The sequence below is a fragment of the Symphodus melops genome (assembly GCF_947650265.1).
Source record: "Symphodus melops genome assembly, chromosome: 16".
NCBI lineage: Eukaryota > Metazoa > Chordata > Actinopteri > Labriformes > Labridae > Symphodus > Symphodus melops.
This window is the reverse complement of record NC_136706.1, coordinates 516,447-531,089: the sequence shown is the minus strand read 5'-3', so window position 1 is coordinate 531,089 and position 14,643 is coordinate 516,447. Positions and strand designations below refer to the sequence as shown.

At 50.5% G+C, this 14,643-nt stretch overlaps 1 protein-coding gene across 1 annotated transcript; it reads left to right on the top strand.

The window, feature by feature from the left end:
- Positions 1-3,460: 3,460 nt before the first annotated feature.
- On the top strand, positions 3,461-9,959 carry LOC306836587 (E3 ubiquitin-protein ligase TRIM39-like). The gene is made up of 3 exons (XM_079363761.1): positions 3,461-4,878; positions 8,877-8,990; positions 9,264-9,959. The coding sequence occupies exons 1-3, from the start codon at positions 3,505-3,507 to the stop codon at positions 9,951-9,953; spliced, it is 2,178 nt and encodes a 725-aa protein (XP_079219887.1). The 5' UTR covers positions 3,461-3,504; the 3' UTR covers positions 9,954-9,959.
- The last annotated feature ends 4,684 nt before the right edge of the window (positions 9,960-14,643 follow it).

The window sequence follows — 14,643 nt, the reverse complement described above, 5'->3', positions numbered from 1 at the left end:
CATCATGTCGGAGTGTCTCTCCGGAGAGAAGGACTTTGTCTCTGTGAGTCATTATGAAGTGAATCTGATTCATTCAGGTGTTTCTTTAACTCCAGTCTGAAGCTGGGACGTGTGAAAGTTTCAGATCAAAAATATACAGAAATAAATAACTCATGTTCTCTGAAAAAAGAAATCAACCCAATCCCATAAATCTGGACACGCCCCTTCCTCCCTCACACACGGACTACCTGCAAAAATCCATCAGTGCACGCTCTGCACCGGTTCTTTATTTTACTCTTCCTCGAGTCTAAAAGGTGTTATGATTTTATTATGACACATCTCTTTGCACTTTTTTTTCTCTTTTATTGAAAGACATCAGTGAACTCAGCCCTTCCAGATGTGATCGTCTGCTCTCACAGGAAGTGACCAACATCAGAACCACCACGCAGTTTGTCAGAGTAAACAGTTCTTAAAGTGTCGCGGGCTGGAATCTGGCTTTATCATCCCACCGTGACACTCCAACTAAAAATCTTATACTTACACACATAACTTAAATTAAACAGCATGTAGAAAATATGGACGAAATATAGGACGAAGCCGGCCAGTCCTCCTGTGGAGTCACCGCCCACAGAGGAAGCCGCAGGGGTCAGGTGCATTGTGGATCAGGCGGCAGTGGACGGCGGGGGCATCTGCGACCCGATCCCCGGACGCAGCTTCTGGCCTTGGAACGTCACCTCACTGGGGGAGAAGGAGCCTGAGCTTGTGCGGGAGGTTGAGAGGTACCGGCTAGACATGGTCGGGCTCACCTCCATGCACTGCTTGGGCTCTGGACTCTTCACTTTTCTGGAGTTGCAAGCGGTGAGGGGGCGGGCGGGCTGGTGTGGGCTTGCTCATAGCCCCACAGCTCAGCCACCAGGTGTTGGAGTTTCCCCGGTGAAAGAGAGGGTAGCGTCCCTAACCCTTTGTTTAGGGGACAGGTTTCTCACTGTTGTCTCGGCCTATGGACCGAACAGCAGTGCAGAGTACCCGGCCTTCTTGGAGTCCCTGGGAGGGGTGCTGGACAGTGCACCGACCGGGGACTCCATTGTTCTACTGGGGGACTTCAACGCTCACATGGGCAACGACAGTGAGACTTGGAGGGGGGTGATTGGGATGAACGGCCTCCCTGATCTGAACCAGAGTGGTGTTCTGTTATTGGACTTCTGTGCCAGTCACAGTCTGTCCATAACGAACACCATGTTCGAGCACAGGGATGTCCATAAGTGCACGTGGCACCAGGACTCCCTAGGCCGGAGGTCGATAATAGACTTTGTGGTCGTATCATCTGACTTCCGGCCGTGTGTCTTGGACACTCGGGTGAAGAGAGGGGCTGATCACCATCTGGTGGTGAGTTGGATGCGCTGGCAGGGGAGGAAGCCGGTCAGACTCGGCATGCCCAAACATGTATTGAGGGTCCGGGAACATCTGACAGAACCCTCTGTTAGCGACGTCTTTAACTCCCACCTCCGGACGAGCTTTTCACAGATCCCGGGGGAATCTGGAGACATTGGGTCCGAGATGACCATGTTCTCCACCTCCATTGTCAAAGCAGCTGCTCTGAGCTGTGGTAACAGGGTCTCTGGTGCCTGTTGTGGCGGCAATCCCCGAACCCGGTGGTGAACACGGAAAGTAAGGGAGGCAGTCAAGCTGAAGAAGGAGTCCTATCGGGCGTTGCTAGCACATAGGACTCCTGAAGCAGCTGACAGGTACCGGCAGGCCAGGCGTTCCGCAGCCCGGGCTGTTGTGGAGGCAAAAACTCGGGCCAGGAGGAGTTCGGTGAGGCCATGGAGGAGGACTTTCGGACGGCCTCGAGGAAATTCTGGCAAACCGTCCGTCCCCTCAGGAAGGGGAAGCAGTGCTTCACCAACACTGTTTACAGTGCAGGTGGGGAGACGCTGACCTCAACTGGGGATGTAGTCGGGCGGTGGAAGGAATACTTCGAGGATCTCCTCAATCCCACTGAGGAAGCAGAGGCTGAGTCCTCAGAGGTAGACTCGTCCATCACCCAAGCCGAAGTCACTGAGGTGGCTGGCAAGTTCCTTGGTGGCAAGGCACCGGGGATGGATGAGATTTGCCCTGAGTATCTTAAGTCTCTGGATGTGCAGGGGCTGTCATGGTTGACACGTCTCTGACAACACGTCTCTCACAACATCGCGTGGAGGTCGGGGACAGGGCCTCTGGACTGGCAGACCGGGGTGGTGGTCGCTCTTTTCAAGAAGGGGGATCGAAGGGTGTGTTCCAACGATTGGGGAATCACATTCCTCAGCCTCCCTGGGAAAGTCTATTCCAGGGTACTGGAGAGGAGGATCCGCCCATTAGTGGAACGTCAAACCCTCACCTATGGTCATGAGCACTGGGTCATGACCAAAAGAACAAGATCCCGGATACAAGCGGCTGACATGGACTTCCTCCGCAGGGTGCCTGGATACACCCTTAGAGATAGCGTGAGGAGCTCGGCTTCCAGGGAGGAGCTCGGAGTAGAGCCGCTACTCCTTCACATCGAGATGAGTCAGGTAAGGTGGTTCGGGCATCTGGTCCGGATGCCCCCTGGACGCCTCCCTCGGGAGGTGTTCTGGGCATGTCCCTCTGGGAGGAGGCCTCGAGGTCGACCGAGGACACTCTGGAGAGACTATGTCTCTTCGGTGGCTTGGGAACGCCTCGGTGTCCCATCGGAAGAACTGGAGGAGGTGTCTGGAGCGAGGGAAGTCTGGGCGTCTCTGCTTAGACTGCTGCCCCCGCGACCCGGCCCCGGATAAACAGCAGAAAATGGATGGATGGATGATTCTGATTCATTAAGATGTTTCTTTAACTCCAGTCTAAAGCTGGGACGTGTGAAAGTTTCAGATCAAGTCGATCAGTGTTGTCTCTGACTCGTCCGTCAAGTCAGACAGGAAGAACAAAAGTCCTGAAGGAAAGTTTGACTTGATGTGATGAAAGATGAAATTATAGAACGTGATGATGCTGACTCCACCTTTCAGGTTTATTTAATGTGCTGCATTAAGACTGTTTTTAAAGTCAGGGTTGGGCATTCATGTACGGGCGGATGACTTCCAAACTACAAACCTGTACTTCTGCATTTTCTCTGTACCTGCTCAGGGAGAGTCGCCCAGAGAGAGGGGCGGGGCCAGGATCAGATTTATATGAACATTTAATGACCCTGAAGAAGAAGAAGCTCCGCCCCCTCACCTCTCTCACCTGAGACAAACCAGGAAACAGGCTGTTATTCTGCCTCACTCTGCAGAGACACACACACTGACAGACGGACGTCGACCTGCAGACACAAACCAGCAGGACTTCCACTGAGAGAGGACAGGAGGACGAGGGGATACTGGGAGTACTTGTTATACTGGGATACTGGGAATACGAACACTTCAAGCTGCTGCTGAATCCACAAACTGAACCAGAGTTTCAAAGTCAGAGTAACTCTCAGGGACGAGGAGCGGCTTCCTGTTTTTTTTCTGCTGCATGTTTTGACTCTGAGATAAAATGGCGTCCAAGTTAGAGGAAGATCTGAGCTGTCCGATCTGCCTCGAGATCTTTAAAGATCCAGTGATCCTGTCCTGCAGCCACAGCTTCTGTAGAGTGTGTGTGCAGGACTGCTGGAAGGAGAAGGAGAACCAGGAGTGTCCACTCTGTAAGAAGAGACATTCAAAGGAATTATTACATCCTAACTTATCTTTAAAGAATCTGTGTGAGAGTTTCCAGCAGGAGAGAGATCAGAGAGCTTCAGAGGATCTCTGCAGTCTGCACTCTGAGAAACTCAAACTCTTCTGTCTGGACCATCAGGAGCCGGTGTGTGTCGTCTGCAGAGATTCACAGAAACACTCTGAGCACAGATTCAGACCCGTCGATGAAGCTGCTGAAGAACTCAAGAAGAAACTTCAGGAAACTCTGGAGCCGGTAAAGAAGAAGTTAAAGGTTTGTGAAGAAGTTAAAGTGAAGTTTGATCAAACAGCAGGACACATTCAGGTCCAGGCCCGACACACAGAGAGGCAGATTAAGGAGCAGTTTAAAAAGCTTCACCAGTTTCTAGAAGAGGAAGAGGAGGCCAGGCTGTGTGCACTGAGGGAGGAAGAGGAGCAGAAGAGTCAGAGGATGAAGGAGGAGATGAAGGCTCTGAGCAGAGAGATAGCAGCTCTTTCACTCACAGTCAGAGACACAGAGGACGAGCTGAGAGCTGCAGACGTCTCATTCCTGAAAAACTACAAGGCTGCAGTGGAAAGAGTCCAGCAGCGCCCCCTGCTGGAGGATCCACAGCTGCCCTCAGGAGCTCTGATAGACCAGGCCAAACACCTGGGCAACCTGAGCTTCAACATCTGGACCAAGATGAAGGACATGGTCTCCTACAGTCCGGTCATTCTGGACCCAAACACTGCTCATCCAGACCTCATCCTGTCTGAAGATCTGACTTGTGTGAGACGAGGAGGACAGAGACAGCAGCTTCCTGATAATCCAGAGAGGTTTGATCGTTATGTGTCTGTCCTGGGCTCTGAGGGCTTTAACTCAGGGACTCACAGCTGGGACGTCCAGGTTGGGGACAGTACACACTGGTTTCTGGGAGTGTTTGCAGAGTCTGAACAGAGGAAGGGAGACAGACAGTCTGGATTATGGTCAATATTGTTCCATGATGGTGAATACGGGGCACTCTCTCCACCATGTATATACACTGATCTCTCATTGGAGAAGAATCCTCAGAGGATCAGAGTGAATCTGGACTGTAACAGAGGAGAGCTGTCGTTCTCTGATCCTGATACTAACACACACATACACACCTTCACACACACTTTCACTGACAGGATGTTTCCATTCATTGGCACTGGGGATAAACTGAAGATTTTACCAGAGAAGATCTCTGTGACTGTGGAACACATGAACACATGAAGATGATGCTCTGACTCTCACAGCATTGTTTGTGAATGCGTTGTCATGGTGACGGTGTTTTGTTCATTATAACTTTGAGTGTAATTACACAGCAGGTGAAAGCTTGATCCTGATTGGTCGGTTTGTCGGCGTCTCTTTAAAGATAATCTGCTCAGAGTGTTTAACTGGTTAACTGTCGTCTGTTGCTTCAGCTGCTGTGAACGTCTGATTTCAGACTTTTCCACCTGAACTCTGAGGAGTCCCTGAAGGCATCATCTGTATCTCTGTGGACTTCCACATTTACGTTCTTCGAAAACAAATATTTCAAATATGTTTTGATTGTGAATTCTTTTCCTCCTGTAATCATCAATAAAGTTTCTACACTTGATCTGAATCCGTCTTTGTTTCTCACGTTGTGTTTTATTGATCTTGTAAATGTCATCATGTCGGAGTGTCTCTCCGGAGAGAAGGACTTTGTCTCTGTGAGTCATTATGAAGTGAATCTGATTTATTCAGATGTTTCTTTAACTCCAGTCTGAAGCTGGGACGTGTGAAAGTTTCAGATCAAAAATTTACAGAAATAAATAACTCATGTTCTCTGAAAAAAGAAATCAGCCCAATCCCATAAATCTGGACACGCCCCTTCCTCCCTCACACACGGACTACCTGCAAATCCATCAGTGCACGCTCTGCACCGGTCCTTTATTTTACTCTTCCTCGAGTCTAAAAGGTGTTATGATTTTATTATGACACATCTCTTTGCACTTTTTTTTTTCTCTTTTATTGAAAGACATCAGTGAACTCAGCCCTTCCAGATGTGATCGTCTGCTCTCACAGGAAGTGACCAACATCAGAACCACCACGCAGTTTGTAAGAGTAAACAGTTCTTAAAGTGTCGCGGGCTGGAATCTGGCTTTATCATCCCACCGTGACACTCCGACTAAAACTTATACTTACACGCATAACTTAAATTAAACAGCATATAGAAAATATGGACGAAATATAGGACGAAGCCGGCCAGTCCTCCTGTGGAGTCACCGCCCACAGAGGAAGCCGCAGGGGTCAGGTGCATTGTGGACCAGGCGGCAGTGGACAGCGGGGGCATCTGCGACCCGATCCCCGGACGCAACTTCTGGCTTTGGAACGTCACCTCACTGGGGGAGAAGGAGCCTGAGCTTGTGCGGGAGGTTGAGAGGTACCGGCTAGACATGGTCGGGCTCACCTCCAAGCACTGCTTGGGCTCTGGACTCTTCACTTTTCTGGAGTTGCAAGCAGTGAGGGGGCGGGCGGGCTGGTGTGGGCTTGCTCATAGCCCCACAGCTCAGCCACCAGGTGTTGGAGTTTCCCCGGTGAAAGACAGGGTAGCGTCCCTAACCCTTTGGGTAGGGGACAGGTCTCTCACTGTTGTCTCGGCCTATGGACCGAACAGCAGTGCAGAGTACCCGGCCTTCTTGAAGTCCCTGGGAGGGGTGCTGGACAGTGCACCGACCGGGGACTCCATTGTTCTACTGGGGGACTTCAACGCTCACATGGGCAACGACAGTGAGACTTGGAGGGGGGTGATTGGGATGAACGGCCTCCCTGATCTGAACCAGAGTGGTGTTCTGTTATTGGACTTCTGTGCCAGTCACAGTCTGTCCATAACAAACACCATGTTCGAGCACAGGGATGTCCATAAGTGCATGTGGCACCAGGACTCCCTAGGCTGGAGGTCGATGATAGACTTTGTGGTCGTGTCATCTGACTTCCAGCCGTGTGTCTTGGACACTTGGGTGAAGAGAGGGGCTGATCACCATCTGGTGGTGAGTTGGATGCGCTGGCAGGGGAGGAAGCCAGTCAGACTCGGCATGCCCAAACGTGTATTGAGGGTCCGGGAACATCTGACAGAGCCCTCTGTTAGCGAGGTCTTCAACTCCCACCTCCGGACGAGCTTTTCACAGATCCCGGGGGAATCTGGAGACATTGAGTCCGAGTGGACCATGTTCTCCACCTCCATTGTCAAAGCAGCTGCTCTGAGCTGTGGTCGCAGGGTCTCTGGTGCCTGTCGTGGCGGCAATCCCCGAACCCAGGGGTGGACAAGAAAAGTAAGGGAGGCAGTCAAGCTGAAGAAGGAGTCCTATTGGGCGTTGCTAGCGCATAGGACTCCTGAGGCAGCTGACGGGTACCGGCAGGCCAGGCGTTCCGCAGCCCGGGCTGTTGTGGAGGCAAAAACTCGGACCTGGGAGGAGTTCGGGGAGGCCATGGAGGAGGACTTTCGGACGGGCTCGAGGAAATTCTGGCAAACCGTCCGTCCCCTCAGGAGGGGGAAGCAGTGCTTCACCAACACTGTTTACAGTGCAGGTGGGGAGACGCTGAGCTCAACTGGGGATGTAGTCGGGCGGTGGAAGGAATACTTCAAGGATCTCCTCAATCCCACTGAGGAAGCAGAGGCTGAGTCCTCAGAGGTAGACTCGTCCATCACCCAAGCCGAAGTCACTGAGGTGGTTGGCAAGCTCCTTGGTGGCAAGGCACCGGGGATGGATGAGATTCGCCCTGAGTATCTTAAGTCTCTGGATGTGCAGGGGCTGTCATGGTTGACACGTCTCTGACAACACGTCTCTCACAACTTCGCGTGGAGGTCGGGGACAGGGCCTCTGGACTGGCAGACCGGGGTGGTGGTCCCTGTTTTCAAGAAGGGGGATCGAAGGGTGTGTTCCAACTATCGGGAATCACATTCCTCAGCCTCCCTGGGAAAGTCTATTCCAGGGTACTGGAGAGGAGGATCCGGCCATTAGTCGAATGTCAAACCCTCACCTATGGTCATGAGCACTGGGTCATGACCAAAAGAACAAGATCCCGGATACAAGCGGCTGACATGGACTTCCTCCGTCGGGTGGCTGGACGCACCCTTAAGAGATAGCGTGAGGAGCTCGGCTACCAGGGAGGAGCTCGGAGTAGAGCCGCTACTCCTTCACATCGAGATGAGTCAATTAAGGTGGTTCGGGCATCTGGTCCGGATGCCCCCTGGACGCCTACCTCGGGAGGTGTTCTGGGCATGTCCCTCTGGGAGGAGGCCTCGAGGTCGACCCAGGACACGCTGGAGAGACTATGTCTCTTCGGTGGCTTGGGAACGCCTCGGGGTCCCATCGGAAGAACTGGAGGAGGTGTCTGGAGTGAGGTAAGTCTGGGCGTCTCTGCTTAGACTGCTGCCCCCGCGACCCGGCCCCGGATAAACAGCAGAAAATGGATGGATGGAGGATTCTGATTCATTAAGATGTTTCTTTAACTCCAGTCTAAAGCTGGGACGTGTGAAAGTTTCAGATCAAGTCGATCAGTGTTGTCTCTGACTCGTCCGTCAAGTCAGAGAGGAAGAACAAAAGTCCTGAAGGGAAAGTTTGACTTGATGTGATGAAAGATATTAATAGAACGAAATTATAGAACGTGATGATGCTGACTCCACCTTTCAGGTTTATTTAATGTGCTGCATTGTTTTTAAAGTCAGGGTTGGGCATTCATGTACGGGCGGATGACTTCCAAACTACAAACCTGTACTTCTGTATTGTTTCTGCACCTGCTCAGGGAGAGTCGCCCAGAGAGAGGGGCGGAGTCAGGATCAGATTTGCATAAACATTTAATGACCTCACCTGTCTCACCTGAGATGAACAAGGAAACAGGCTGTTATTCTGCGTCACTCTGCAGAGACACACACTGACAGACGGACCTCGACCTACAGACACAAACCAGCACGACTTCCACTGAGAGAGGACAGGAGGACGAGGGGATACTGGGAGTACTTGTTATACTGGGATACTGGGAATACGAACACTTCAAGCTGCTGCTGAATCCACAAACTGAACCAGAGTTTCAAAGTCAGAGTAACTCTCAGGGACGGGGAGCGGCTTCCTGTTTTTTTCTGCTGCGTGTTTTGACTCTGAGGTAAAATGGCGTCCAAGTTAGAGGAAGAGGATCTCTGCAGTCTGCACTCTGAGAAACTCACACTCTTCTGTCTGGACGATCAGGAGCCGGTGTGTGTCGTCTGCAGAGATTCACAAAAACACTCTGAGCGCAGATTCAGACCCATCGATGAAGCTGCTGAAGAACTCAAGAAGAAACTTGAGGAAACTCTGGAGCCGGTAAAGAAGAAGTTAAAGGTTTGTGAAGAAGTTAAAGTGGAGTTTGATCAAACAGCAGGACACATTCAGGTCCAGGCCCGACACATAGAGAGGCAGATTAGGAACCAGTTTAAGAAGCTTCGCCAGTTTCTAAAAGAGGAAAAGGAGGCCAGGCTGTGTGCACTGAGGGAGGAAGAGGAGCAGAAGAGTCAGAGGATGAAGGCTCTGAGCAGAGAGATAGCAGCTCTTTCACTCACAGTCAGAGACACAGAGGACAAGCTGAGAGCTGCAGACGTCTCATTCCTGAAAAACTACAAGGCTGCAGTGGAAAGAGTCCAGCAGCGCCCCCTGCTGGAGGATCCACAGCTGCCCTCAGGAGCTCTGATAGACCAGGCCAAACACCTGGGCAACCTGAGCTTCAACATCTGGACCAAGATGAAGGACCTGGTCTCCTACAGTCCGGTCATTCTGGACCCAAACACTGCTGAACCAGTCCTCATCCTGTCTGAAGATCTGACCTGTGTGAGAGGAGGACAGAGTCAGCAGCTTCCTGATAATCCAGAGAGGTTTGATCGTCACTACTCTGTCCTGGGCTCTGAGGGCTTTAACTCAGGGACTCACAGCTGGGACGTCCAGGTTGGAGACAATACAGACTGGAGACTGGGAGTGTTTGAAGAGTCTGTACAGAGGAAGGGAAACACACCGCCTGGATTTTGGAGAATACGGTTCTTCCATGGTAAATACACAGCATGTACCTCATCAAATGAGTACACTGATCTCTCATTGAAGAAGAAGTTTCAGAGGATCAGAGTGAATCTGGACTGTAACAGAGGAGAGCTGTCGTTCTCTGATCCTGATACTAACACACACATACACACCTTCACACACACTTTCACTGACAGGATGTTTCCATTCATTAACACTTGGGATGAACTCCCACTGAAGATTTTACCAGAGAAGATCTCTGTGACTGTGGAACACTAACACATGAAGAAGAAGATGATGATCTGACTCTCTCAGCATTGTTTGTGACTGTGTTGTCATGGTGACGGTGTTTTGTTCATAATTATACAGGTCAAATCTTGATCCTGTTGAAAGATCCCAGATGATTCACCTCACCACACCGGTCTGAAGCGAGGGAGACTGCTCATCGTCAACAGCTGAAAGCTCGGCTGACCTTTGACCCCTCACAGGAGAATTTCCACTCAAGCTGAGTTCAGGCTGAATTTAGTTAATCACAATAGTCATATTTTAACTTTTATAACCCTTATCATAAAAAGTTGATATGTATTACATGCATAATGTGTACTTATAACATTGTAAGGAGTGTCATATTATTATGTGTTAGAATAGTTGGTGCTTGTGTGAGTGCAGGCTGTAAATCATATTGGGGGTCCTGGACTGCTCACATAGTGGGGTGTGTACAAGTGCCCTGTTAGAGATCAGGGAGTGTCCTGCAGCTGCATGACAAACACACATATAACCATATATGTCTTGTTTTTGATACATTATTTTTGACGTAACCCAAAATGAATATTGACATTTTCATGACGTAAATGTTGAGAGTCAACCAGAGTATAAAGGAGGGAAGCACAAGCTTCTCTCTGGGTCAGTCTTCCTTTTTGGGACTTGACTTTTACTCTGCACCTGTGATCAGCTGACTTATATTCTCTTTTATTGAGCTCTAGTCACTCACTGTGAGAATAGCACTCTTTTGTAGGATTTGTATTATTTTGTAATCTCTGTATTTAATCAACTGTGTTATTATAAAATAAAAGGAAACCTTCCATTGTAAGGACTTTCCAACAAAAACCCTTTTCCTTTTAGATCTTATATTTTCCTCTTGTTGGACCACGACGGACCAAAGGGATAGAAGACTAAGGTAAGAAGCTTTTTGTCCCCATTGTTCCAATACCAGAGAGGACACATAGACTGGGGAGGGACACTCCGCTTTAAAGTGGTTAGGACCCACTAGGGTGTGAGAGACCCAAGGAGAGTCCCCTCCAGGTAACGGCTGTGAAGGAGGCCTTTCCAGTATTAACAGCCTATGATCTGACCATAGAGGGGAATGACTTCAACACTGTAATAACTCAATAACTTTAAAGGTATAAAAGCTGAATAAACTGTGTATTTCTTTAAGCGCTCCTAATAACCAATAGTGATGTTCTAGTTCAAGGCAGCAGCGATATCTTTATGAAAGGCAGTTATTGGTCCTCCTGACGAGATTCACACTCGGCCCAGACCAAGCAATCAAAGTGAGGCAGAGTAGAGGTTTCAAGGTCAAGTAGTACATAAGAGCAACAAACTAGGATATTAAAGTACTTCCTAAAAATGCCAACTGCTTAGCCGAGATCCCCGCGCTCTTGCAACAATCCTGATTGGTCGGCTTGTTTGATTTCAGCCTTTTTCACCTGAACTCTGAGGAGTCCCTGAAGGCATCATCTGTATCTCTGTGGACTTCCACATTTACGTTCTTTGAAAACAAATATTTCAAATATGTTTTGAGTTTGAATTCTGTTCCTCCTGTAATCATCAATAAAGTTTCTACACTTGATCCGAATCCATCTTTGTTTCTCATGTTGTGTTTTATTGATCTTGTAAATGTCATCATGTCGGAGTGTCTCTCCGGAGAGAAGGACTTTGTCTCTGTGAGTCATTATGAAGTGAATCTGATTTATTCAGGTGTTTCTTTAACTCCAGTCTGAAGCTGGGACGTGTGAAAGTTTCAGATCAAAAATTTACAGAAATAAATAACTCGTGTTCTCTGAAAAAAGAAATCAACCCAATCCCATAAATCTGGACACGCCCCTTCCTCCCTCACACACGGACTACCTGCAAAAATCCATCAGTGCACGCTCTGCACCGGTCCTTTATTTTACTCGAGTCTAAAAGGTGTTATGATTTTATTATGACACATCTCTTTGCACTTTTTTTTTTCTCTTTTATTGAAAGACATCAGTGAACTCAGCCCTTCCAGATGTGATCGTCTGCTCTCACAGGAAGTGACCAACATCAGAACCACCACGCAGTTTGTAAGAGTAAACAGTTCTTAAAGTGTCGCGGGCTGGAATCTGGCTTTATCATCCCACCGTGACACTCCAACTAAAACTTATACTTACACACAGAACTTAAATTAAACAGCATATTGAAAATATGGACGAAATATAGGACGAAGCCGGCCAGTCCTCCTGTGGAGTCACCGCCAACACAGAGGAAGCCGTAGGGGTCAGGTGCATTGTGGATCAGGCGGCAGTGGACGGCGGGGGCATCTGCGACCCAATCCCCGGACGCAGCTTCTGGCTTTGGAACGTCACCTCACTGGGGGAGAAGGAGCCTGAGCTTGTGCGGGAGGTTGAGAGGTACCGGCTAGACATAGTCGGGCTCACCTCCATGGACTGCTTGGGCTCTGGACTCTTCGGGGAGGGGGCGGGCGGGCTGGTGTGGGCTTGCTCATAGCCCCACAGCTCAGCCACCAGGTGTTGGAGTTTCCCCAGTGAAAGAGAGGGTAGCGTCCCTACCCCTTTGGGTAGGGGGCAGGTCTCTCACTGTTGTCTCGGCCTATGGACCGAACAGCAGTGCAGAGTACCCGGCCTTCTTGAAGTCCCTGGGAGGGGCGCTGGACAGTGCACCGACCGGGGACTCCATTGTTCTACTGGGGGACTTCAACGCTCACATGGGCAATGACAGTGAGACTTGGAGGGGGGTGATTGGGATGAACAACTTTCCTGATCTGAACCAGAGTGGTGTTCTGTTATTGGACTTCTGTGCCAGTCACAGTTTGTCCATAACAAACACCATGTTCGAGCACAAGGATGTCCATAAGTGCACGTGGCACCAGGACTCCCTAGGCCGGAGGTCGATAATAGACTTTGTGGTCATGTCATCTGACCTTCTGGCCGTGTGTCTCGGACACTCGGGTGAAGAGAGGGGCTGATCACCACCTGGTGGTGAGTTGGATGCGCTGGCAGGGGAGGAAGCCGGTCAGACTCGGCAGGCCCAAACGTCTATTGAGGGTCCGGGAACATCTGACAGAACCCTCTGTTAGCGAGGTCTTCAACTCCCACCTCCGGACGAGCTTTTCACAGATCCCGGGGGAATCTGGAGACATTGAGTCCGAGTGGACCATGTTCTCCACCTCCATTGTCAAAGCAGCTGCTCTGAGCTGTGGTCGCAGGGTCTCTGGTGCCTGTCGTGGCAGCAATCCCCGAACCCAGGGGTGGACAAGAAAAGTAAGGGAGGCCGTCAAGCTGAAGAAGGAGTCCTATCGGGCGTTGCTAGCACACAGGACTCCTGAAGCAGCTGACGGGTACCGGCAGGCCAGGCGTTCCGCAGCCCGGGCTGTTGTGGAGGCAAAAACTCGGGCCAGGAGGAGTTCGGTGAGGCCATGGAGGAGGACTTTCGGACGGCCTTGAGGAAATTCTGGCAAACCGTCCGTCCCCTCAGGAGGGGGAAGCAGTGCTTCACCAACACTGTTTACAGTGCAGGTGGGGAGACGCTGACCTCAACTGGGGATGTAGTCGGGCGGTGGAAGGAATACTTCGAGGATCTCCTCAATCCCACTGAGGAAGCAGAGGTAGACTCAGAGGTAGACTCGTCCATCACCCAAGCCAAAGTCACCGAGGTGGTTGGCAAGCTCCTTGGTGGCAAGACACCGGGGATGGATGAGATTCTCCCTGAGTATCTTTAGTCTGTGGATGTGCAGGGGCTGTCATGGTTGACACGTCTCTGACAACACGTCTCTCACAACATCGCGTGGAGGTCGGGGACCGGGCCTCTGGACTGGCAGACCGGGGTGGTGGTCCCTGTTTTCAAGAAGGGGGATCGAAGGGTGTGTTCCAACGATTGGGGAATCACATTCCTCAGCCTCCCTGGGAAAGTCTATTCCAGGGTACTGGAGAGGAGGATCCGGCCATTAGTGGAACGTCAAACCCTCACCTATGGTCATGAGCACTGGGTCATGACCAAAAGAACAAGATCCCGGATACAAGCAGCTGACATGGACTTCCTCCGCAGGGTGGCTGGACGCACCCTTAAGAGATAGCTTGAGGAGCTCGGTTACCAGGTAGGAGCTCGGAGTAGAGCCGCTACTCCTTCACATCGAGATGAGTCAATTAAGGTGGTTCGGGCATCTGGTCCGGATGCCCCCTGGACGCCTACCTCGGGAGGTGTTCTGGGCATGTCCCTCTGGGAGGAGGCCTCGAGGTCGACCCAGGACACGCTGGAGAGACTATGTCTCTTCGGTGGCTTGGGAATGCCTCAGGGTCCCATCGGAAGAACTGGAGGAGGTGTCTGGAGTGAGGGAAGTCTGGGCATCTCTGCTTAGACTGCTGCCCCCGCGACCCGGCCCCGGATAAACGGGAGAAAATGGATGGATGGGTGATTCTGATTCATTAAGGTGTTTCTTTAACTCCAGTCTAAAGCTGGGACGTGTGAAAGTTTCAGATCAAGTCGATCAGTGTTGTCTCTGACTCGTCCGTCAGGTCAGACAGGAAGAACAAAAGTCCTGAAGGGAAAGTTTGACTTGATGTGACGAAAGATGAAAATATATAAAGTGATGATGCTGACTCCACCTTTCAGGTTTATTTAATGTGCTGCATTAAGATGGTATTATAAGTCAGGGTTGGGCATTTCCTCCAGATCCACTTTTTAAGATGTTGGTTGAAATTGTCTGTGT